This window comes from Gigantopelta aegis, chromosome 14 (genome assembly GCF_016097555.1).
Source record: "Gigantopelta aegis isolate Gae_Host chromosome 14, Gae_host_genome, whole genome shotgun sequence".
NCBI lineage: Eukaryota > Metazoa > Mollusca > Gastropoda > Neomphalida > Peltospiridae > Gigantopelta > Gigantopelta aegis.
The window spans coordinates 4,510,459-4,538,347 of record NC_054712.1 but is presented as its reverse complement, the minus strand read 5'-3'; the positions used below and the strand labels follow the sequence as shown (position 1 = coordinate 4,538,347).

At 35.5% G+C, this 27,889-nt stretch overlaps 1 protein-coding gene across 1 annotated transcript; it reads left to right on the top strand.

Annotated features, from left to right (window-relative positions):
* Nucleotides 1-9: 9 nt before the first annotated feature.
* LOC121388683 (bromodomain-containing protein 7-like) lies at nucleotides 10-26,667 on the top strand. The gene is made up of 15 exons (XM_041520134.1): nucleotides 10-143; nucleotides 2,919-3,121; nucleotides 7,279-7,535; nucleotides 9,412-9,556; nucleotides 9,907-10,017; nucleotides 12,753-12,919; nucleotides 16,354-16,471; nucleotides 17,848-17,920; nucleotides 18,498-18,608; nucleotides 19,527-19,662; nucleotides 20,275-20,386; nucleotides 20,682-20,729; nucleotides 22,024-22,060; nucleotides 22,516-22,665; nucleotides 25,450-26,667. Exons 1-15 carry the CDS (start codon nucleotides 86-88, stop codon nucleotides 25,647-25,649), a joined length of 1,926 nt encoding a protein of 641 aa, XP_041376068.1. The 5' UTR covers nucleotides 10-85; the 3' UTR covers nucleotides 25,650-26,667.
* The last annotated feature ends 1,222 nt before the right edge of the window (nucleotides 26,668-27,889 follow it).

Sequence of the window (27,889 nt, the reverse complement as noted above, 5' to 3'; positions counted from 1 at the left end):
GAAGAGCATGAAAGAGACGCGAACTGACTTCCGGTTGAATTAACAAAGAAACAAATCTTGATTTATATTGTTGTTTTCATATAAAATGGGAAAGAAACACAAAAAACATAAATCAGAAAAGAGATCGCAACCTGATACTGAAGGTAGTATGCTTACTTGCGAAATATTTATAAGCAATATTGAAATTTAGTTTCCAAATTCCGTAAAATGTATTTCCGTGGCTAATGCAAATTCGGATAATGCTTGTTCATCAAGGTAAACATCGGCGTACGTTATGTCGAGGTTGTTCTCGATGAACTAGGAGGCAAGACTTCCTTATATCCCTTCCCCACTAACAAAGTTTACAAATATTTCTACGGTTAGGTTAGGCGAATCCGGGTCGTTTCGCCCTTATTCCTATTCGAACCAGAGTCATTTCGCCCTTATTCCCGTTCGCCCCGAATCATTTCGTCCTTAGAATGAGTCATTTCGTCCTCCATTATGAGTCGTTTCGCCCCTATTGTATTGGGGGTGGTACACTGGTACTAGTATGCAAAATTAGGTATATTATTATAACAAAATAATGATTACATCTGTATGTGATTTTCTAAGGGGAACTCTTAGTTTGTACCCAAAACGAGTATATTCTCACAAAATCTTTTTAAAAAAGCACAAAACACGCATTATTTTAAAACATTTTAATAACAAAATATGCATTATTTTAATAATGAGAACAACAATACCATATATAGCATACAACAAGCATTTTTTAAAACATATTTTTTTATGACTTTTTTTTTAATGTAAACTGAAGCAAATGGACCTTTTAATATTTCATCATAAATCTTCTTAAGCATAGATGTAAACATGACACATCAATGGATATTACAGAGGCCAATCACTTTATAACTAATATGTCCTATCGACAATATCATTGTGTAGGCTAGTCTTTGTACTTATTAATATAAAATACATCGGGCCCGTTATTGCACATAATAACATATACATCATTCACAGGGCGATCGGGAATAAGGGTGAAACGACCTGATACCGGTTAGGCAGGGCAGGCCCGTAGCCAGCATTTCGAGTGAGAGGGTTCGACCAGGTTTTTGCCGGGGCCTTTTGCCAAGTTTTGGATATGAAGTTGCTTCCAGAGGCATGCTTCCCCCAGAAAAGTTGAAATCTCTGAAAGCCTAAAATGCATTTTCCTGGCATCTGGAACTTAAAAACTGATATTTTAAAAGAACGATTTTCTACTGTTTTTTAAAATTAAATATACTACATACCCAACTGAGGTTCAAAAGCTTCAGCTGACAGAAAATAAACAGCTGATAATGCATTAATATCCAAAGACAGAAAATTACCTAATATTTGGTAATGAATAAACAGAAGAAAAAACTATAATAAATATATTTATTTTGGAGGCGAAATGATGAGGTATGATTGAGATTTAGGGTGAACCAACCCTGGGTGAATAGGACTAAGGGCGAAACAACATAGAGTTCGAAATGGTTTTAGGGTGAAACGACCCGGAATCAAATTCTAGCACACAAGAGGAGTCAAAGGTACCATACTGACTCGGGGTATTGACTAGATGTATATGTTAAATATTTTTGGCAGTTGCTTATTATAACCTTAGTAACAGTAAAGGTACGTGTACCTCAGAACTATGATCAGTTCCTTTAATAATGAACATATATATGAAAAACAAAAGGTTCATAAAATTGTATCAACACGAATCACCGCCAACACGTGCAGCCACTTATATGTGTAATCCTGAAACCTTTTCGGCAAAAGGTATTGCATAAGGTATTGCATCATTTTTGTCACTGATGTGTCATATCATCAAAATTGAATCTAGGCCTTCATGTTAGCCATAAAACATGAAATACTTGGAAATTACCTTTAAAAAAGTACTCAACATTTTCTAATTGGCCTTAATCCTACAAGACATTTGCAAATTCAAGAGCACCAAAACCAACCCTCGCCCTCTACCGACCATGGTCGAGCTGCTTGTGCTCCGTTTCCCTTTAATACAACAATAATCTGACGTTAAATACCATTACACTGATAATTTTCAAGTTAGCTAATAACATATATTTAACATATACACACTAATACACACTGCAGGAAGAAACACATCAGTATTTATGTATATAGGCCTACACAAAATTGACTGGAATATTATTCAGTCAGAGATTGCCTAAATAATAAAAATTAAATGTTTTTATTGCTCAAATACAATAAAACATTTGTTGTGTATATCAAACAGATGAATGGATACTGGTATGGGACACAATAGAGGCTGTTAAAAATACTGTTAAATTATATATAACACTGACTGTCATAAGCTACTGACATTTTCGTCTGTTGCGTTTCTGTATACTGCAGCTTGTTTTCTTTTTTTCAGTATGTTAAAAAAATATGCATTCTGAAATAGAGGAGCTGGGTGCTGTAAAATATAGTAGAATACGAAAAAATAAAGAGGGGAATAGAAAAATAAAGGGGCGGGTGGCAGAATGTCAAAGGGGGTTGCAAAACACTTAAGGATGGGGGCAGCAACGTCCCCCTAAAATGGACCAGTGAAAACACTGTAAATTCACTCAAATTCTTGCAATTTTGTTAGTAAATATTACAAAAGTGGGCCTGTGTACCCATGCCACCCCCAACCCCTGCTTCTGACGCCTATGACAAGTGGAAATATTGACGGACAAGTAGATTTTTAGCTGTAATTACATTAAAGGTTTTGCTTATTTCTATCACTGCTTGCACTAAAGGGATCATACAAAAGAAAATACACAATGAGTAGGATCAGAGCTCCAGAGTTTTTATTAAGTAAAATCAAAACACTTTACTTGATTAAAGGCGAGTTAGGTTTCACTTGTAATATTGGTACAATATTATCGTATAGTATTTGTAATATTACTGTTTTCCTTCAGAAATCCAGAAAGAGCCAATATACACAAAAGAGAAGTCTGACAAGCCACCTGCTTTGAAACTTGTGTTGAAAGTTGGCGGAGCCCAGTCAGAAACTATAAAGGATATATACAGCCATTCCCCACACGAAGAACGTAAACACAAACATCACAAGAAGAAGAAAAAGAAGAAAGACAAAGACAAGGAACGACACAGACATTCAGAAGTAAGTGGAACGTTATTATCACTGTCACAGACATTCAGAAGTAAGTGGAACGTTATTATCACTGTCACAGACATTCAGAAGTAAGTGGAACGTTATTATCCCTCTCACAGACATTCAGAATTAAGTGGAACATTATCCCTCTCACAGACATTCAGAAGTAAGTGGAACATTATCACTGTCACAGACATTCAGAAGTAAGTGGAACATTATCACTGTCACAGACATTCAGAAGTAAGTGGAACATTATCACTGTCACAGACATTCAGAAGTAAGTGGAACATTATCACTGTCACAGACATTCAGAAGTAAGTGGAACATTATCACTGTCACAGACATGCAGAAGTAAGTGGAACATTATCACTGTCACAGACATTCAGAAGTAAGTGGAACATTATCACTGTCACAGACATGCAGAAGTAAGTGGAACATTATCACTGTCACAGACATTCAGAAGTAAGTGGAACATTATCACTGTCACAGACATTCAGAAGTAAGTGGAACATTATCACTGTCACAGACATTCAGAAGTAAGTGGAACATTATCACTGTCACAGACATGCAGAAGTAAGTGGAACATTATCACTGTCACAGACATGCAGAAGTAAGTGGAACGTTATCACTGTCACAGACATGCAGAAGTAAGTGGAACATTATCACTGTCACAGACATGCAGAAGTAAGTGGAACATTATCACTGTCACAGACATTCAGAAGTAAGTGGAACGTTATTATCCCTCTCACAGACATTCAGAATTAAGTGGAACATTATCCCTCTCACAGACATTCAGAAGTAAGTGGAACATTATCACTGTCACAGACATGCAGAAGTAAGTGGAACGTTATCACTGTCACAGACATTCAGAAGTAAGTGGAACGTTATTATCCCTCTCACAGACATTCAGAATTAAGTGGAACATTATCACTGTCACGGACATTCAGAAGTAAGTGGAACATTATCACTGTCACAGACATTCAGAAGTAAGTGGAACATTATCACTGTCACAGACATGCAGAAGTAAGTGGAACGTTATCACTGTCACAGACATTCAGAAGTAAGTGGAACATTATCACTGTCACAGACATTCAGAAGTAAGTGGAACGTTATTATCCCTCTCACAGACATTCAGAAGTAAGTGGAACATTATCACTGTCACAGACATTCAGAAGTAAGTGGAACATTATTATCACTGTCACAGACATTCAGAAGTAAGTGGAACATTATCACTGTCACAGACATTCAGAAGTAAGTGGAACATTATCACTGTCACAGACATTCAGAAGTAAGTGGAACATTATCACTGTCACAGACATTCAGAAGTAAGTGGAACATTATCACTGTCACAGACATTCAGAAGTAAGTGGAACATTATCACTGTCACAGACATTCAGAAGTAAGTGGAACATTATCACTGTCACAGACATGCAGAAGTAAGTGGAACGTTATCACTGTCACAGACATTCAGAAGTAAGTGGAACATTATCACTGTCACAGACATGCAGAAGTAAGTGGAACATTATCACTGTCACAGACATTCAGAAGTAAGTGGAACATTATCACTGTCACAGACATTCAGAAGTAAGTGGAACATTATCACTGTCACAGACATGCAGAAGTAAGTGGAACGTTATCACTGTCACAGACATTCAGAAGTAAGTGGAACATTATCACTGTCACAGACATGCAGAAGTAAGTGGAACGTTATCACTGTCACAGACATTCAGAAGTAAGTGGAACATAAATTAAACCAAAATATTCAACGAAATGTGCCCGTTGAGAAAAATAGTTTTATTGCCAAATTTTTAAGCTACATATTTAATTTAAAGTACTTGAACATATGTGGACATCATTATATGTCCATTCTTTGGAAAGTATTTATTAGGCCTAAAAATAATATATGTGTGTTTCCAGTTTCCCGACCTACCCTTATTTTATGTAGCGACCCTGACATTTTTTGAAGCAAACAAATTATTTTTAAAATGTTTTTTAAAAATCATAATCCATGATTTTTTGCAATCGGCAAACTAGATTTGGAACACCTCGGCTGATTACTGTTTTTCAGTTTGATTCAATTTAAAAAAAAAAAAAAAAAAAAATCCTACCTACCTAACCTATTTTGTTCAAGGATGAAACCTGAAACACACATGTTTCAAGGATGAAACCTGAAACACACATATGTTTCAAGGATGAAACCTGAAACACACATATGTTTTTTAGACCTTACATTGTATCAGAAGATTGATGGTGGCACAGTGTATGAATGCATACCCCTGTATATGTGCATTGTATAAAAAGTGTATACCGGTATATTGTACTTTTGATTCATACTTACATAAACTGAAATTGAAATATGCTTGGAGTCGTTTCTTATAATTAAAGTTAGTAGCATCATTTAACAAGACGCATGTTTAAATACTTTTGCTTAGCAGTGAATGCAAAGGTTTATTGATCAGCTAAGTCAGGTGAACATGGAATGACGTCTTTGCATTTCCTTGTCTTGTTTACTTAAATGTTAAAAGTAATTGTTCCGTGACATATATTGTAATAATAAAAATAATAAATTATAAAAGATTACGATACTTCTTCCCGCAAGAAACAGTTTATATTACAATAGGGCTCGAACTTAATGAAGGCATCGACGGCAATTGCCGTCATTGGGATATAAATTGCCGTAGGTAGAGAGAATCACCAACAGCATTTTTGTGCCATCAGTAAAGCTCCTCAACAATGGTGTACATTAACTGCCAATATTTAACAGTTGCACATTTGAAATATCTACATACAAGAAAATAACCTTTCAGACATGTTTATTTGCTGCAAATGTTACTTTTAAAAAATCTTGCCACAGGCAGGATCAAAATTGCCGTAAGTGAGCCGTTTCACCCATGGCAATTATTTTTAAAATTGCTGTGGGAGATAAATTCTTAAGTTCGAGCCCTGTACAACTCGTGTGCTTTTGATTGTACATCAATCACTTTCATTCACGATGTACATGTTTGCTTGGCAACACACTCATACTATAAAACAGTCTCTCACAGGAACTCATGGTAGTGTTATCTAGTTCTGCAACATAATTAGTGACTGGCTGTTTCAAGAACAATCATTCAGGGTCCAAAGATGAAATAGAATAAACTATTCTAGTATTATTTACATTTAGAATATTTCCTCTTATCTACTACAAGTCTAACTATACATGTAATATGTAATAGGTAGCATTGATTGCCAGTGACCAGCTAAAAATGGACTTTGATCCTAAATCAGCACCAATTGAACTTGGTAACAATTGCTACTTTGATAGTAAGGTTCTAAAATAAAGTTAAAGTTTGTATTGTTTAATGACCCCACTAGAGCACATTGATTTTTTTTTAATTATCGACTATTGGATGTCAGACATTTTGTAATTGTCTTAGAGAGAAAACCTGCTACATTTTTCTATTAGTAGCAATCTTTTATATGCACCATCCCACAGACAGAATAACAATTACCACAGTCTTTGCTTTACCAGTCATGGTGCACTAGCTAGAACAAGAAATTTCCCAATGGTACAACCAGAGGGCATCGATCCTAGATGGATGCGGATCAGGCGAGCATTTACCACTGGGCTACGTCCCACCCCAGTTCTGAATGAAGCCAGAGAAACATGATTAAATCTTAACTTGTTTGTTTTATATTCCGTTCAGGTTATAATTCATGACACAATAAATAGGGCATACATTTACAGTAATAACACTCATTCGGAGTATAGTAGGGCACACTATGTAAATGGTTGGTAAAATGTTAATGGGGCATTTCATGGTATTTGGTCAACTACTATGAAAATAAAAAGCATTAAATTTACACAGAAACTATATTTTAAAATATGCAAAATTTAGACATGTACACTACACCAGGAGACGTTATAAGGATTTTTTCCCACCAAAATATTTTTAAAATTGTCATAGACGTGACATTTAGGGTTTTTTAATATCTTTATTATAAATCCACAATGAAGAAAATCTTTATCATAGGCATAGAAACTTTCATACCCTTATAACTTGTGCATAAAATAGTTGGTAAAGAATTATGTGATTAGTTTGATTAATTATGTAATTAATTTGAAATATCAGTGTTAATACACATTCGTGACATTGTGATTAAAATATTTGACTTACATTTTGTAGGAAAGTGGCAGCAGCAAACGCAAGTCGAAGCATGCCGAACCGGAAGAGAGTGAAAACACACAGCCTGACGAGCCACCTGCGAAGGTTCCCGCTCTTGAGCCCGTCGTCGACAAAGAAGAAGAGTCAATGGATGTTGGAGAGCCAACAGAAACGGTGGACGTCATTAAAGATGTCCCGAATATCTACAACACCCAGGAGGGAGACCATGGTGCTGCACTCCGAGAGTGTCTGCACTACTTACACAGGACCTTGCAGAAGTAAGTGTTGTTTCTACACATAGCCACTCCTGTTTGTATATTCAATTCGATTTGAGATTGTCGTGAAGATTCAATAAAATTTTTGTGGATTAATAATAATAATAATAATAATAATAATAATAAATTCTTTATTTAGTGAGGGTAACACAGTTAGCAAAAGCTAATCTTCCCTGAGGTTCTGAGGTACAAACAATACAGAATTTTTTTATGTTGTGGTATATTGACTGTCGAACAAACTAAATTGAAACAATTATTGTACAGTGGACTCTGTCTAAACCGGACTCACTTCGAACCATCGAAATAGTCCGGTTTACATAGAGGACCGGTTTAGACAGAGTTCATCCAGAGTTATGGTTCTTGAATGATCGACAACTCGCGAGCAACAATGACCTTTGAACCCATGGGTGGTTGGAAAACACAGTCATACAAGCCAAACTTGCAATCGATTATTTCACAGACATAAAAAATATACTTAAAGGGATATTCCTGAGTTTGCTGCAATTTTTAAGATGTTATCGACTAACAGAGACTTTTTAACGATTGTAATTACATATTAAATATTAGTGGCAGAACTTTAAACGTGTTTCTGGTCATTCTAATATTTGTACTAGGTTAAATTTCACGTACAAATTAAAAAAATTGTGCTAAATCTTTCTTTTTTGACTGGATTTGAATCAAATTCTTGTATTAATTTGACTTTAGTTTCTAACGAACGTTTGATACGTTGCCGTTTTTTGGGTCGCTTCGCCATTATAAATGAAATAAGACAACACAAAATACACACACACACACACACACACTAATATTAATCCGATTGATCTAACGGCCTATCGCAATAAGAGTAAACTTCACACGAGTGCGACCGGCCTCGGTGGCGTCGTGGCAGGCCATCGGTCTACAGGCTGGTAGGTACTGGGTTCGGATCCCAGTCGAGGCATGGGATTTTTAATCCAGATATCGACTCCAAACCCTGAGTGAGTGCTCCGCAAGGCTCAATGGGTAGGTGTAAACCACTTGCACCGACCAGTGATCCATAACTGGTTCAACAAAGGCCATGGTTTGTGCTATCCTGCCTGTGGGAAGCGCAAATAAAAGATCCCTTGCTGCCAATCGGAAGAGTAGCCCATGTAGTGGCGACAGCGGGTTTCCTCTCAAAATCTGTGTGGTCCTTAACCATATGTCTGACGCCATATAACCGTAAATAAAATGTGTTGAGTGCGTCGTTAAATAAAAATTTCTTTCTTTCTTTTTTTCACACGAGTGCGATTACATTTTGTATTTGATCATGCGACGACATCCTGTTTACTTGGCAATTGACTATCATTGTTTAACTAATTAAGCAGCCCGTCGTTCAGTCAAATCCCAATCTGGTGTAGAAAGAGGTAATTAATACATGAATGGTTCTTTTGTTCTTGATTTTTGAACCAGAGTCCGGAGTAGACAGATTACGGATTAGACAGAGATTTATACCTAAGAGATAAGCGATAGTTGGACGGGGCTTTAGAAATGGACCGGTTTAGGCAGAGATCCGGTTTAGACAGAGTCCACTGTATACCGTATATGGGAAATCTAGTACTTACAAATTAAAATATTTATACCAGCATACCGTTATTTATGATCGTCAAAAGGAATGAAATCATGAGTGACATGTAACCTTCTTATAATTTGGAACGCTATGTTAGTTCCCCCAAGATATTAGAAAGTGTTCAAATTTTCCATTTTCAATTTGATAAAAGATTGAGATTTGCAAGGCCCTAAGTAATGTATGTTGTAAAAGTGGTGGTCCTTCGATGAGCTGAAAGTCTGTCTTTTCAAGATTATACTTGTAATCTGTAGCTAGTGTGCATACAATAAATTGCATTCTTTATATTTCCAGGAAAGATGTCAATGGCTTCTTTGCATTCCCAGTCACTGATGCAATTGCTCCAGGCTACTCGAGTATCATCCATTATGCCATGGATTTCAGTACTCTGAACCATAAAATAGAAAATGAGGAGTTTAGTGGTGTTATGGACTTCAAAGTAAGATCGTGCTTCCTTCCAATACTGCACATTCACCAATCTTTTTAATACATTTTCTTGTTTTTAATTATCCCCAAATCACTGTGAGCAAGTCCAGGTTGATGTGTTTTAAGATGTAAATAAATCATTGTAACATACATGCACAAAATAATGTCTTTGCTTTTATCCATATATTAGCTTATTTTGTTGATATGGTAATACAACACATCATAATATTAAAATCAGTATGGTATCAAAATAATATGTTGCTGATACAGTCAAATAGGATGATTAGCTTATTCTTTGTCCTATAGGTAAAAGGTTTTAGAGTGTTCTCTTTCCATCAAGTGAACTTTGTTTTCTTGTTTCAGAAAGATTTTGTAACAATGTGCAATAATGCTGTGACGTACAATAGACCCGAGACTATTTATTACAAGGAGGCGAAGAAACTGCTGCATTCCGGTCTCAAGCTGATGAGCAAGGTACAAAAATGTTTATTGTATTTTTTTAATGGTATAGTCAGGCCTGATTTATTCTTCAATGGAATCTGCCAAAATCAGCCCATGATATATAAACTAACGATCAAAAGAAGGTATACCAATTATTTTTATTATTAATAAACACAATACACGTTCATGGAAGGTTAGATAGGTTCCAGTATTGTTCGTTATAGTGCAATCAATGACGAATAGTCACACATTGCTGTGTTTGGGCGATGCCGCACATGCAAAATGAGTTTATTCATCAAATTTATACTGCACGAGAAACATGATACTCGTGCACATACGGGTGTAAAAAAGGGTGCCATTGCTTAGAACATGCCTCAGTCAACAGTAAAACACCAGAGAACATGGCACGGCTAACTGCTGAAGAAAGAGAGAGAGCTATTGGTATGGTGCATTTGGGTGCGAGTTATGCCCATGTGGCAAGAATCCTGAATTACACAAAATTGACGATCACCAGGTTGATACAGCATTACAGGGTGACTGGCAGGACTGCAGACAGAGTATGAAGTGGAAGACCCTGCGTCACAACAGCCTACGAGGACCACCATCTCCGCATCTTACACTTACGTAACAGATTCCTCACTATGACGTCATCTGCAGCGACTGGCCTTGGTCATGTCATCAGTCGTCACACTGTACGTCGTCGACTACGACAGCATGGTAACAGGGCATATCGACCATTCAGAGGGATGACATTGACGAGGCAACACTGACTTCGACGTTTACGTTGGGCACGTCAGTTTCAACTTTGGCAACATCGGAACTGGCAACGTGTACTCTTTTCTGATGAGAGAAGGTTCCAGTTATTCAGAGCTGATGGCAGGACTCTGATATACCGACGTGCAGGAGAGAGAACAGCTCCATGCTGTGTTCAGGAGACTGAACCGTTTGGTTGTGGATCTGTGATGGTTTGGGGCGGTATATGTAGCGAACAGCGGACAGACCTTATTGTCATTGACGGAAATCTGTCCGACGTCAGGTCCATGCTTGCATACTTGCACATGGTGGACATACACGCTATTGAAACATGTTCTTTGTGGTCAAATTTATTCACCTTCGTTATGAGTGGTCCTTTATGAAATCGTACATTTCACCCCTAGTGCTGTTGTGAACTGTGATATTATCATTTTATGGGTTTTATTGAGTGTACTCGTGTTTATTTATAGCCAAATTATTATACTTTCAAAATATAACATTTGCATCAACTTGTGTTAAGTGTTGTTTTTAATACTTTGAAAAGATAATTGGTATACTTTCTTTTGATCGTCAGTTTATATTTAACTGGATTCTTGTTAAAAACAACATATAAAAAATATTGATGCAAAATTTATTTTTAGAAATATTTAGATTCAACCTGTTGTTTGTAACTGTCTAAAACTGGATTTTACAGCCCACTAATTTGAAAAAAAAAAATATATCTTAGGAATTAAGTTTGAACTACCACAATTTTTAGGATGATCAGAAACACATTAAATGTACAGACACTGATATTCTAAATAAGAAACAATATATGTAATTTTAGTCAGAAACAACATATATTAAAGGGACACACCCTAGTTACGGCTAGTTGTTAACCATTACGGCATTGTTTTTCGCTATTAAACCCATTTTTTCACAAATAAAATTGCACTTTACTTACCGTTTATTATTTAGAATATACATTTCCATTCACCTGAAGTGTTTTGGGGTAATCCTGGTAATCCTGGTGTTTGTAATACCACAAAATGCTTTTTTCGTATTTCTGAAAAACGGACGCACGTTTGAGAAAAATCCGTTCAGCAGACAAGGTCTAATCTATTTTTAGACGGGATGTTTCCATTTCAATGTCACAGACGTTGGTATACCACGTGACCGTTATCATTTTGGTTCGGTTTGTTTTCTCGTGCACGGTTCGCGCAGTCAACATCCGATTTGTTGTTGTTCATTTGTGAGATTTTTCTTCACAGTTCGTGAACATTTTCAGTAACAATAAAGTTCAGACAAGTAAGTATCTCAATACAGAACGTTACAAACCCTTAAAACCAATAATTTTGCTAAGTCCTACAATATCTGGAGAGGGGATACAACCAGGACAGAACAGTTGGAACATGTCCAGGAGAGGTGAAAAGAACGCACCCCAAGTCTGTGAAATTTGTCGTGACGTAGGCATTGTTGTGCTTCGAGCGACATCTACCGGTGACATCAGAATACAAACTTTCAAAATTATTTCAAGCAATTGGGACATGGGGATTCCCATGGTATTTATCGATATAAAACCTGCTTTTTCACTCCATTTGATAAAAACGTGATCTAAGTGTAGATTAACCAAATTATAATTTATTTTCGCTGGATGGAACTAGGGTGTGCGGCTTTAAGAAAAACAGCAAACTCAGAAATGTCTCTCTTATTGAACCCCAAAAAATAAATATTGCATTAAAAATACATACTTTGCCCAAGTTAATTATATGTAAAACCTGGTCACCTATGTTTTTCAGTTTCATAATTTTAACCTGTATTTTCTTTTTGTACTTAACCTGTACTTAACCTATGGATACCATGGGTATCCTGCAAGATTCTAGCCAACCGGATGTTGTAATGTTAAGATTAGTCCATTGATATGTGTGTGTGGGGTGGGGGGGGGGGGGGGGTGAGTCCCATAGTTCAGAGGTCAAGTTAAGTATTTCTGAAATATGAAAAGGGAATCTGATGCCGGTTTTCTGTGTTGTTAACAGGAGAAGCTGATGAACATGAAGAAGATGTTGCCGTTCATGGGCAGTGTCACTAACGAGGAGCTAGGGGTGGACGACAACGTAGCTGCCCCCGCCGAGATGGTGGCCATCATAGACGAGGAGGAGCAGAGGATGAAGGAGCTCAAGAGACTGCAGAAGGCTAAAAATTGGTACAGTGGTTGTAACGGATGGTTTTCTATATTCTACATGCTAAAATATCATTTCCCTTTTAGTATAGATTACAAATAGGTACAGTGGTTGTAACGGATAGTTTCTATATTCTACATGCTAAAATATCATTTCCTTTTTAGTATAGATTAAAAATAGGTACAGTGGTTTTAACGGATAGTTTTCTATATTCTACATGCTAAAATATCATTTCCCTTTTAGTATAGATTAAAAATAGGTACAGTGGTTGAAGTAATGTTAACAACAACACCTTGGCGTAGGTTCAGCCATTTTTATTCAAGAGAATAAAAACCATAGGGAAAAACCTAAAATACATAAAAACAAAGCATCCTTAACATTTAGTGTGTAACACATATGGATGCGAGACAATATATAAAAAGTACAATTTACGCGTCGTCGCGTGCACACATAAAAAAACAATACAATTTTCTCACCAGAACATCTTGTTCAGCTTGTACCAAACACAGCACTTGTATATATATATATATATATAAACAAATAAATTACATATATATATATATAAACAATAAATTACATATATATATATAAACAATTAACGACTTTGCAGTCTGTTAAGATCTACAGTTTTGTTTTCACTTGATGTAGCTCTACATTTACATTTCGACGTCTCAAGAAAAAGATGGAAATGCCAAGGTGTGGTTATTTTTGGTGGGGAAAAAGATCGCATTTTTACCAGCATGCATTGCTACCTGTCATGTGTCAGAGTGTTCAGTCAAGCATAACTGTCACTAACTTTACGTGCCCTGATCTCACATCCAACTGCATAAAACACAACACAGCTAACCAACTGATAGACAACTGATAAAAGAATTATGCAACCTGTCGTGACACTATTAAAAGTGTAACTGAAATAAATGTAGGATATATAAATATTAACAATAGGTATTAATATAATATTCATATGCGGTAGTTATCATTACCGTATATCGCTGTGTATTAGCCGACTTTTTGATACAAAATTTATCAAGTCAAAGGCTGGGGTCGGCTTATCTAAGGAGTCAACATTTTATTGGAAATGTAAAGTTAGAATAGTGACGTCACGGCTTGACTCGATCTATTGTCATTATTGTGCTCTGCATTTCCGCTTTCATAAAGGTTCAATATTGCATTTTAACACAAGCTATTACAAATAAAAGATATTAAAATTGTATATATATGTTCATCTTTAATAAATGTTGGTGTTTAAAAGTTATTTAGTAATATTTATCTGTTTAAACAACAATAAATGGTGACCGATCAAAACAATTTCGGAAAACTTCGCAGGTCACGTGTCATTACAAAACTGCTTACTAAACCGGTGAACACGTTAATTGTTCCAGCTTCATTTGTTTTGTTTGTCGGCTTGGGATTAATCGACACGGGTGGTTGGGTATGGTAGGGTATAGCCGACTACATGTAGTAATGAAAAGACCGATTAGCACAATCAACAATGCAAACAGTCACTGTGTTTTTAACGTGTGGCTGCAATCAAGAATGTTTAGGTATATTTCGCTATCTTGGTACTTATATTTTACGAGAAATAAATTAACCGGACACCGTTTCTATAAACAGAAATCGGCTACTGCTTCCGGATAAGTTTGCTGTGACAAATGACGTTTGAAAGCAGATGTACTTTGTCATTTTGTAGACCACACAGACATCTGACTTGGTTAGTTTTATATAGGGGGGTCGGCTTATATACAAGGTCTATAATTTTAAAGCCGATTTGGAGGGTGAAACTAGGGGGTCGGCTAATGCATGGAGTCGGCTAATACACAGCGATATACGGTAATTGCAAAACTACCCCTGGTTACACTAAAATATTTCTTTTTTAGTATAGATTAAAAATAGGTACAGTGGTCGTAACGGATAGGTTTCTATATTCTACATGCTAAAATATCATTTCCCTTTTAGTATAGATTAAAAATAGGTACAGCGGTCGTAACGGATAGGTTTCTATATTCTACATGCTAAAATATCATTTCCCTTTTAGTATAGATTAAAAATAGGTACAGCGGTCGTAACGGATAGGTTTCTATATTCTACATGCTAAAATATCATTTCCCTTTTAGTATAGATTAAAAATAGGTACAGCGGTCGTAACGGATAGGTTTCTATATTCTACATGCTAAAATATCATTTCCCTTTTAGTATAGACTAAAAATAGGTACAGTGGTCGTAATGAATAGGTTTCTATATTCTACATGCTAAATATTAATTTCCTTTTAACTTAGGTCAGGTCAGGTCAGGTCCAAGGGCTTAACATGTGCATTCAGAGCAAGCTATTGTGGTGCACGCCTATCGTGGGCACAGGTGTCAGTTAACACAAGCTCCTCCGTCCAGGACAGGAAAGGTTTTGGGGTGGGTGGGAGGAGGGACCGCCCATGCTGGCAATTGTAAGAGAGCATCAGCAGCCCAACCAGGGTTGGTAGTGGGCAGGGGCACTTTTAACGTAGCAGGTCAGGTCATAGGGCTTTACGTACACATTCACTTTTAACGTAGCAGGTCAGGTCATAGGGCTTTACGTACACATTCACTTTTAACGTAGCAGGTCAGGTCATAGGGCTTTACGTACACATTCACTTTTAACGTAGCAGGTCAGGTCATAGGGCTTTACGTACACATTCACTTAGCCTGACCCCTTAACTTAGGACACTTTTAACGTAGCAGGTCAGGTCATAGGGCTTTACGTACACATTCACTTAGCCTGACCCCTTAACTTAGGACACTTTTAACGTAGCAGGTCAGGTCATAGGGCTTTACGTACACATTCACTTAGCCTGACCCCTTAACTTAGGACACTTTTAACGTAGCAGGTCAGGTCATAGGGCTTTACGTACACATTCACTTAGCCTGACCCCTTAACTTAGGACACTTTTAACGTAGCAGGTCAGGTCATAGGGCTTTACGTACACATTCACTTAGCCTGACCCCTTAACTTAGGACACTTTTAACGTAGCAGGTCAGGTCATAGGGCTTTACGTACACATTCACTTAGCCTGACCCCTTAACTTAGGACACTTTTAACGTAGCAGGTCAGGTCATAGGGCTTTACGTACACATTCACTTAGCCTGACCCCTTAACTTAGGACACTTTTAACGTAGCAGGTCAGGTCATAGGGCTTTACGTACACATTCACTTAGCCTGACCCCTTAACTTAGGACACTTTTCCCCTCTTATATTGGCCAATCAGCTGTTGGGATTTTCAGACTAGTCCACTTTAATAGGGGGAAGTGCCATAGGTTAAGAGGTCAGATTAAGTATTCGGTAAAAGAAAAAACAATCCAAATATAGTAGGCTGTAATTTTCTTTTATTATTGTTGTTATTGTAGTTATAGTAGTAAAAGAAATAACAGCATGAAAAAAATCATGAAAACATACTTATGTTTATTATTTTGTTATTTTTATGCACAGTCTAAGTCGGTTTGAGGCCGTGCCTGACAATCTGACGGCTGATGAAATCTTGGCGCAGGCGCAGGCTGCAGCCAAGGAGGCGAAGGAGGAGCTGACTCTGAGAAAACCACAGTGCCACGTAAGAACATACTAAGGCTGTTTCATATAGTCAGCTGTTTATTATTCCACTACCAGTCCTAACTGCAGAGGACTAGATTTTGTCTCCATCTGTCTGTCCATAACCATATGTCTGACGCCATATAACCATAAATAAAATGTGTTGACTGCATCGTTAAATAAAACATTTCTTTCCATCTATCTGTCTGTCCCACATATAGTTTTTGGCACTTTTTTTTATATTATAATTATCTTAAGATATTGAGCTGAAGTTTTGTGTATAGATTTATCATGTAGAGTTACATATCAGATTTAATGTTTATGGAAATTTGCCCATTTTTGACAGAGTTATGGACCTTGAACCATGGAAATATGGGAATTGGACCTTGAACCATGGAGATATGAGAATTTGTTGGGCTCTGGAAAGGACTGTATTGTTTTAGCAATACTCTTAGAAGACATATTTTTGACAGAATTATGGACCTTGAACCATGGAGATATGGGAATTTGTTGGGCTCTGTAAAGGACTATTGTTTTAGCAGTACTCTTAGAAGACATATTTTTGACAGAGTTATGGACCTTGAACCATGGAGATATGGGAATTTGTTGGGCTCTGTAAAGGACTGTATTGTTTTAGCAGTACTCTTAGAAGACATATTTTTGACAGAGTTATGGACCTTGAACCATGGAGATATGGGAATTTGTTGGGCTCTGTAAAGGACTATTGTTTTAGCAGTACTCTTAGAAGACATATTTTTTTACTTAATATCTTAGTGTTGGAAAATGCTAGCTTTACCCCATAAAACCTTCACTAAAAGTGTTTTTTGTCAATAATATCAGCTTGATGTATTAAGAAAAGGAAAAGATTAATCAAAATATAATTAAAGCAGAAATAACTCGCCTGTGATGAAGAACATCACCTGTCCCAGTGAGTTTTAAATGACTCTTTCTTAGTTGTTTTAAATCTGCAGATAATAAAAAACAGATTAACAAAAGAATAATCAAATACGGAGTTTAGTGTGGATAAAATAATTCTAATATTAGTGATTTACACTGTCATCTTTGTTCTGCTTTGACAGCCCAAAATAGGTGTTAAAAATGTTAACATGTTAATCAAATTAGTTTTAGAAATAGGGAAAAATAAAACCTAGCTGACAGACAGTGTTACTTTGATATGAAATACATATACCTAAGCCTATTTAATTTAAACAGTCTAATGTCATAAGAAGAAATGTAAACCTGATGATCTATGCTTAACTCATAAGTACTAACAGCATACTTGAGTATACATCTTGTAAATTTTTGATAAATGTTAAGATTGCTAATGTTTTTATGATTACCAGTATTATAATAAAAAATGTCTTTTATGTATGAAGGAAAATGCTATTTTTATTTCAGTTTGGTTTCTTAAACAGAAGAAATGATGGATCGACTACAATGTCGATATTAAACCCAGACAATGATGGACTAGGTTGGTTTTGTTATTTTTAGCCTTGCTTTTGACAAAACATATTATTGCAAGACATCTTATAACATATGCATTAAAACAGTTTACATATAAATTGTTTCATGTAATAACAAACTTTCTGTTGTGATACAATTTACTTGATTCTGACTGGATGATGTCATTAAAACTGAATGTTATCTTATAAGACTGAGAAACTTTCTATAAAATAGAGAAAATTACATCATGAAAATTTATGATAAGAATGAAAGAATTGATTAATGTATATTTTAAACTATTTTTGTTATGTTTTTGTAATTATAAGAAATGCTTTTCATTTTAGTAGAATTTATAAAGGTATAATTGCAAATTTATCATCCATGGTATATTCTACCAAAATGAACAACAATTGTAATATATTCATAAAAATACAGGACTTTACTTATCATTTTAGTGACAATATTTATTTATTTTGAAAACATTATCTTTTTTTTTTCAATGACACTTTTTTGTGTGTTATTTTGCTAATTATTTGGTTTTCACTGTCTAGTTTGGTTACAAATTACAAATAAACTATCTTTTCTATGTCATGTTTGCCATTTAGTGAGTGAAACGGAGAAGATTGTGTCACTAGGAGAGTTGACCGGCAAAGTAACGATGGGTTCTGGGTCTCTAGCTGGCTTCAAGGAAGATAAGAGAAACAAGGTGTCTTTAGGTAAACACGAATTCGAAATTGTTCCATACGTCTATATTTATTTCAAACATTTAGGATAAAATATGCATTAAATAAACATTACTGCAGTTCAAATTAAATTTTGTTATACTCAGATTGGATATATACAGTATCATGGTTTTGTTTATTAATTTCATTAAATTGATTTGATTTACACGACAGATTTACCTATTGTAAATATCAGTTGATATTTGTGGAATTTTAGTTTTTTTAAAGTTAGTTTATTGTAATCTTCCTCTCAGTCCTACAAAACCAAACTATAGTAATCACTTAAATGTCTTTACAGTTTACAACTAGAAAAGAAAATCTTCATTTTTAATAATAATGTCCTGTTAAAAGTGAATAGTTTACATGGATTGTTTATTATGTACAGTAAAATGACTTGTCATATTCAAGAATAAAATCATCCCATCCAGTTTTCCTTAATTATTTTGTAAAATAAGCATCTTAATTCATCATCAGTATCCATAAAATGCAAACAGCATTAAATTTACAATTCTTTATGCTACTAGTCCCCTTTCGGTCCAACTGGTGGGGGGCTGTAGATTTTGTCTTTGTCTCTCTGTCTGTCTGTCCCGGAATAAGATTTGTTTACAGTTTTATTATGTATTGTTACAAATAAAGCTTGACTTTTATGATGATTTACCCATTTGTTTCCAGACTTTTTTTTAGTAATGCCTCAAAATAGTGAGCTAAATTTTTTTTTTAATAACTTTATTATGTACTTAGAAGATATGATAATTTGTTGGGCCCGGTGGAGGACATGTATTGCTTCAACAGTACTCTCAGAATGCTTTTTTTAAAATGTCATTTTAGTGATATATCTCAACTAGTATGCATAAAGTGAAAACATCATTTACAGTCACTTACTAGGTTTGTTTTTTTAAAATGTAATTTCAGTGACATATCTCAACTATGGTCCATTCAGCAGCTATGCTCCACAGTACGATGCTTCCTTCGCCAATGTTAGCAAAGAGGAATCAGACATTCTGTTGTCAGCGTACGGTGATGAGACAGGAATTCAGTATGCCAAAAGGTTGGAACATTAAAAATCTGGTTTAGACATAATCTATTTATAGAGAAAAACCTGACATTTTCCAGGGTTTCAGGTGTAAGTAAGCAGCCTCGAAAATATAAAACCTTGAACATAGCTAATAATATGAACAAATTCTATGAAAAGTATCCATTGTTGTTATCATAATAAACTGACAATTTTCCACAATATTTTATTTACTGTGTAGATAACAGGAAATTACAAGGAAAGACAACAAATTAATATATTCCATGCAGAAAAATGTGCTATGCTGGTATTCTTAGCAATGGTATGTGCTGGTGCATATAAAACATCCCTTGTTACTAATGGAAAAATGTAGCATATTTCTTCTCTAAGACTATATTTAAATATTACCAAATGTTTGACATCCAATAGCCGATGATTAATAAATCAATGTGCTCTAGTGGTGTCGGTAAACAAAACAAACTTTTCTTTCCTTAACCATTTCTCACTGCCCCTAATGGGATATAAGCATAACAATAATTGAAATGAAAACATATTACAGTATTAGATTTTCTTTATTTAGTATTTATACATTTTTATCTACTACTCTTTATCTTTGTATTCTTAATGAAATGTGTTTGTATTTTCTAGTGTGTCGCATTTTGTTAAAGATGCTGACGACTATGCCATAAAAATGGTGGACAACCTGTTGGATATTCTGACAAGGGGAGAGCATTCTAAATCAAAGCAAGTTATAGCACAAGTAAGTGGGTTTTTTCTTTATAATAGCTCTAGTAAAAGGTGCATTTTATGTAAGTACAAACAATCATTTTTGATAGGCCCATTGTGTTCCAGCTTGTGCTCCACAACTGGTATAACAAAGGCCATAACTCGTATAACTCATTGTCAATAAGTTAGTGTCCAAATCATTAATTTAATTCCAAGTTTCAGATGATTACATTGTGTTTGATCTAAACATGTATTCATCTTCCAATCCACTAAAAATCACTGATTTTCTTTGTTTTGTTCAACAATTAATGACTTTTTTTATATTACAGAGAAAACTTTTGGAAGAAGAAAAGAAAACTCAAGAGAAAGATAAAACAGTTGGTTTATTTCATTTTTTTTCTTTAGTAGTTATGTTTATGATTTGTTCCTTTATTGAGACTTTTGAGTTATTTCAGGAAAACTACTATTCTTACTTAGTTATTAGTAACTAGTTTAGTAGCACTCCTGTTTGTAAAGGATGTGTATTTATGTCCATTAACAACACTGTAGAGAAAGTCTAATCATGGTATTACCATAAAGGGAAATATTTTCGCGTGCTAATATTTTGGGATTGGCAACTCTGAGATCAAGGAAAACTGACTGCACATATACTCTGTATATTTTACATGTAGGGCCTTCCAAATTACTAGTGATATCATACAAAATGTAAATAAAACTCATTGGTACTGTTAATTAACAATCATGCCCTGAGATTAAACAAGCCTTTTTCAGTAATTAATTCTAAAACTGCCTTTATAAAAACACCCAAAAAGGTATTATTAATTAATAAAATATGCCTTTTATATCTTTTTCCATTCATTTATTAAAGCAAGCATATAAATTACATTAATGTTTATTTTAATTAATTTTTTGGTATTTCTAATGAAAAACAAATCCCCCGAAAATGGTGAAAATGCCCCAAAAGTATTGGCCTAATTTTTAGAGAAATCACTACCGTATTATTTTTACGAGGAATTAAATTTTTCCTGTGATCATATTTCCCTTTACGGTATCCATTATGTTACGGTTGTCTGGTTAAAAGAGGATCACAGGTTTTAAATGGTTAACTCGGAGTCTGAGAATTAGTTAGTAATACATGGTTGTCAGTTTATATTGACTGATTGATTTCTTTTTGCTTGAAAATTTAGTTACATTACAAAATCACTCATTTGACCTCTAGGTCATCGTACAATGTAGCTGAAATAACAGAAATAATAGCTTTTCCCCTTACAGTTTATGGTCTGCAGGATAAAGATAATAACTAGTTAATGACGTCGGATATCAGCTTTATCCTGTTCAGGCCGAATGAGAAGTTCCGCTCGGTAGAGCCTCCTATTCTTACCTTCATTGGATAAAGCCGATATCTGACGTTATTAACTAGTTATCTCTATTTACATTTAGCTCCAACATAAAGTTTTCACATTTTAAAAATTATTTGTTTTAAGAAGTAGATTAATCCCGAATGTTATATCACAGATTATTTCTTTATTCGTAGAACACTTTATAATGAGCAAGACATTTAATCTGTGGAATTCTCGTTTTACTTAATAAACTATGTTTACACAAATTACAGTAGGTGTTTCGTATAATTAAAATATTGCAGATGTAATAGTAGTTTTATTTTTATTTCAGGTTTCATCCAAGGAAGATACAAGAGATGTATCAAAAGGTGTGTTTCATGCTTGTAAATTTGAACAGAGCATAATTCTGCACTTTATTATCACTGATGCAGTGATGTATTGTAACATTTGTATTGTGTCTAAAATGGCAGACCAAAAATGTTTCCGTTAATAAAAACTTTGCACCATGGAAAATTATTCTTCACAGTAAAATTATCTGGGGTTTTTTACATTTTGGCAGTCTATGTACTGAATTAATTATATATGAAAAAAGTATGTACATGTATTAAAATACTCCCCTTTTTGTTGCCATTCACTGTTTTATGTGTTCCGATTCAAACACGGTAATCGATCCACTACAACAGATAGTTTTGTTTTTGTTTATTTTGTGTTGTTTGATTGAGATGCACAACAAATAGTTTTGTATATATTGTGTTGTCTGATTCAGACGTGGTGGTCGACCCACTACAGCAGTTAGTTTTATTTATTGTGTTGTCTGATTCAGACGCAGTGGTCGACCCACTACAGCAGAGGTTGGACCAGACGGCCGGCCTGATCCAAGATCTGCAGCAGACGCAGCTTGAACGACTCAGTGCCTGTCCGCCATCTCACCTCGGTCTGCTGCCCGGACCCTCCGAAAAAGAGGCCCAGCTAAGTACGTCCTCCATTTAACCATTGCTGCACATTCATTAAATATAGCATTGACACAGATGAAAGAATTTTTTTTATTAGGACGTCACAAACACACTGGAAATCAGGCATTGTTAGTGAGCATAAAACTTATGCGAATTTAGCGAGGTCATACAAGACACTAATATTAATTTTTGTGACGCACTACAGATTGACTCGAAAAACGTTTGTGTGACTGAATTGTCGTTGATTAACAATACACAACAAATGCTTACACGTTACTGATTAAACCAAAATGGATAGCAAACAACACTAGTTAGTTAGCATGCACATTCTGCAATTTACTTCTAAAATTCAGCCGTCTGTAAGCTGCATAACGTTAAAATAGACCAAAAGTATTATTTAACCTGATCCTACAGCTTGAGTGTTTTCTTTTTCCGGTTTCTGATATGACGACCGCGCTAAAATTTATATTGCTAATATGTCATTTATTTGGGTTTTTGGTAAATTTTAAGATCGCTAATATTTTATGATTTACAGTATATAGATGATGATGATGATATGAATAATTGAAATGCAATGCTTCTTTTATGGTTTGGGACTTTGTATTCCAGTATTTTCTCCGTCTCTGGCAACTTGGAGTGTAGCACTTTTATTTTTAAAATGTAACAATTCACCACATTTGATGGTTTGCTTGATTTTAAATTAATGTAACTCAAACAGAACAGCATTTCTTGTGAAATACCGTGCCATACTGTTAAGCTGTAAGCTTTCACTGTGGGATTTGAACCCAGTATTTACCAGCTGTAAAGCCAATAGCGTAACCACTGCACTTTTTTTTAAAAGATTTATTTTATATTTGTTTCCTTTGAGCTTCTCTTTCAACGTCTTTTGCTGTCCATCTCGACATCCCAGTCCTTGTCTCTCCTACTGTGACAGGTGCTTCTCTCTTCTGGTCATTTGTGCCACACACCTGGCATTTTTTGTATCAGCATTAGCTGTGGGCTTAGTGTGATCACTTCTGGTAATGGGGGTGGGACGTAGCCCAGTGGTAAAACGCTCGCCTGATGCACGGTCGGTATAGGATCGATCCCTGTCGGTGGCCCCATTGGGCTATTTCTCATTCCAGCCAGTGCACCACTACTGGTATATCAAAGGCTGTGGTATGTGCTATCCTGTCTGTGGGATGGTGCACATAAAAGATCCCTTGCTACTAATGGAAAATTGTAGACTGCCAGAATTACCGACATCCAATGATTAATAAATCAATGTACTCTAGTGGTGTCTTTAAACAAAACAAACTTTGACTTCTGGTATTGTTAAGAGGCTCTTGTAACCACATACCATATTACTGGTGAGTAAACATCAGGGGTTTCCCTAGAGCGATAAGCCGACACGGCCCGTGCTCCCTTAGCCAGCCAAGTAAGCGCCTTCGTGTCTGGTAAGCGCCTTAACTGCAGGACCGTGTCGGCTTAATTTGTAACATGTATACAAAACAATGGAGCTGTGATCCGTAACGTCATGTTCTATCTTCTGATGTGAACAAACGGTTACATAATCTATTCGACACCTCAAACATAATAATACCAAATATTCAATTAGCATAATAGCGATCTGGCGACCGGTAACGAGAAACGGTGTTATCCAGAATACAGCGTATGCCTTATGATGTTTGCTAATTTTAATAATCATGGTTATTTAATTTTAACGCATGCATTCGACATGTATGACAGCAATGTGACGGCGATTCAATGTCTGGAAGATATGTAACTTGCTATTTTAATTTTGTAAAGTCTTTGAACCAAAGTAATAAAAACAAACCGACAATGCATGTCAATTTGAATACACATGCCAGTTCAGGGCCGAACGACATGTCGGCTATTCCAAGGGCGGAGTTCAGCCAGACCGAGCGGAAACAAAACGTTCGCTACACTGTTTTGTGCGCTTCACGTTAAACCAAATGGACACGACGGACACCAATCAAGTAGTTCGCGAACGTTAGGAAAAACGTTTGTTGGCTGAACTGAGGAAAGCTCTCGGCGTAATATACGTCACGCTTCAGAGTCATCTGACACCCACGTGTCAAGAGATATCGTTGCGGACATGAACAATACGATTACACAGGAGTAAATCTTGATGTAAATGTGTAGAAAAACAATAGTTGTTTGCATCAATGAATACCTAACTGCAGTTTCGTTATTTCCTTTGTTTTTGTTAATTTTGTACCTATGGTCGAGAGCACGCACTGAGATCGCGATCGCGGGAAATGTGCATGCAGTATTTATACAAATTGCACTGAATTAGTTTACAATAATCATATTTGTTAGATAATGCTAGATATATATTTGTTAAACTGTGAGATGACATTTAATAAGTTAGCTGGATTTTTTTTTTAAAGTAAAATTTTATTTTATTAACGTTTTGGGGTTTTTTTGGTAGTTTTTTTTATAAATGGAATATACTGTGAAGTCAGCATTCTTAGCTTAGGTATTTTACAAGCAGAAATCACAACAAGCATTTAACACGACGCTGAAATCAACAACAACAACATGACGCAAATTATGAAGTTGTTGGGGGTGGGGAATTGATGGGGTTTTTTTTTTTTTTTTTAAAAGCCCCCCCCCTCACACAAAAACAACCCCAACATGATTTGATGGATTGAAGACAAACACTTAACTGTTTTCAACTCACTACCCCACTTCTTTTGGCTTGATTTTTGTGTTATAATGATGCTAAATATGTAAGCGCCTTAAAAAAATCCTGGGGAAAGGCCTGAACATTGATCTAATATCTTATTTTTATTTTACAGAGGAAAGAGTCTCCAAGGAGTTGCAAGCACTCGCAAAGGAAGCTGTGCCGAGAGATTTAATCAGTGTAACAGCAGTTCGGCAGACGATGGGCATAACCACCAACCCTGTCAACTCAATCAGCAACCTCACTGAGACACAACCCACGCAGCAGACCTCACAAACACCAGTTCAGACAACCGCACAGTCTCCCAGTTTTTAACATTCACTAACAGTTCCCCAAGCAAGTTCACCAAAACACAACCCACACATTCATCACAAACACCAGTCCAAACACCGGCTCAGGTTTTAACTAACAACTTTGGAAAATTCAAACCATTCATCAATTTTCATGACCGAAAATTTACAACTCATATGTTTTGTTCTGTTTGTGGAAAATACATTTTTAAAAACCATTTATTCATTTTCATGACAGAAAATTTGCAACTTATTTGTAGTGTTCTGTTTGTGGAAAATAAATTTTTCAAGCCATGTATTAATTTTCATGACAAAACATTTCCCATTACTGTTTTCCACATACTTCAAAACAAAATTCGAGATCTAGTCAGATTTTAAAAACTAAATCATGCAACAGATGTTAAGGCACAGAGTTCTTTAGCGTCAGTTTACATAGTACCTTGTCAGTCAATTGTTTTATTTTGGGGGTGAGACTCTACATCAATGCATGTTGCACCATTTGCATTGACCAGTTAAGTGTTGTTAATTTCTTGGCCAGATTCCCTTCAGTAATGCCAGAAAATACCAGTTAGTACTTTTATTGTAATGTAGCAAAGACACATTAGTTACCAATTACTTAAATGTTATCACTGAATGTAGTAGTACATGGATTTGATAATAAAGTAAATTACAATTCAGATCATGTGTATAATTCAGAACCTTTTCATACAAAATATTGGGAAGTTTGTCACAATTTAAACTCATGGAACAATCTTTGATTGCAATTTGTTTCAGCGTTCTCTCTTGCCTTCAATTTATTATTTTTCTTAATCATGGGGTTTATTTAGTGCTCAACAAATTACTAGGTTTGTCAGTTTATATGAAAAATATAATTTTAAATGTTTCTTAGGACATCTTTGAAATTATACTTTACGAAATGTCATATTGTTGGGGTTGTGTATTGTATGTGAACATGTTGTATATATGTATATATTCACCCTCAAAGATCATCGTCATGATTTGTTCAACATTCTCTGCACTACATAAAAAATACTTAACACTAATGTGAAGACTTGTTTTTTTAATTTTTCGGAAAGCACATGTGGAGATCTCATAATACCAGAAAAGAAAAGAACCAAAGTTATTTGGTGTCTAAAGTAACGTTATTTAGGAAATTTATTTGGAAAGGAAAGGAATGTATGTAGCAACAGCTCATCACATTTTAAGCTAGTTCTTTCAACATTTGGTCGAGAGAGAGAAAACCTACTACCGTCATATGTTTACATTTACAACTTCATGTAATATAAAGATTTTATTTGACAGTATTATACATACCAATAATGCACGTGTGGCCATTTTGAAACACAAAAATTAGAGGGTACCGATTTGGCAAGACTTCCAACGAAACAAATATAATTTTTAGGGTACCCTAAACACTGGTGACAAATGAGTAGTGGATCCCAATTGTTTTACTGTTATCAGTTTGTCTTGTGTTCAGGACATATTAGGGCATATTTAGACTGGCGTCGTGTTAGGCCATCGGTCTATAGGCTGGTAGGTACTGGGTTCGGATCCCAGTCGAGGCATGGGATTTTTAATCCATATAGAGACTTCAAACCCTGAGTTAGTGCTCCGCAAGGCTCAATGGGTAGGTGTAAACCACTTGCACCGACCAGTGATCCATAACTGGTTCAACAAAGGCCATGGTTTGTGCTATCCTGCCTGTGGGAAGCGCAAATAAAAGATCCCTTGCTGCCAATCAGAAAGAGTAGCCCATGTAGTGGCGACAGCGGGTTTCCTTTCAAATCTGTGTGGTCCGTAACCATGTCTGATGCCATATCACCGTAAATAAAATGTGTTGAGTGCGTCGTTAGATAAAACATTTCTTTTTTTATTAGGGCATTTAAAAACTATGTAGTAGCGGTATGAGGACCCTATGTAGCCAATGGCCTATTTGATTTTTAGGGGAGATTAATATAACCTCTGGTAAAAATAGATTTATAAGGACGTCCATCAACAAACAAAAATTTTAAAAATACAAAAGGAAAACCACACACGAGTTCTAACATTTTATTATTATAATTAAAACATTCTCTCGTAACATTTTCAAAAATCGTACATTGCATATGACAAATCATTAAAAAAAAGTCTCTTTTAGTTATGGCAATTTTAATTTAAAAGATAGTTGAAAAATATTAAAATTTCATGTAGATTGAACAGACAATAACATTCAATATGTAACATATAACATACACGAGGATTAACAGTGGACTTGTAATAACCATC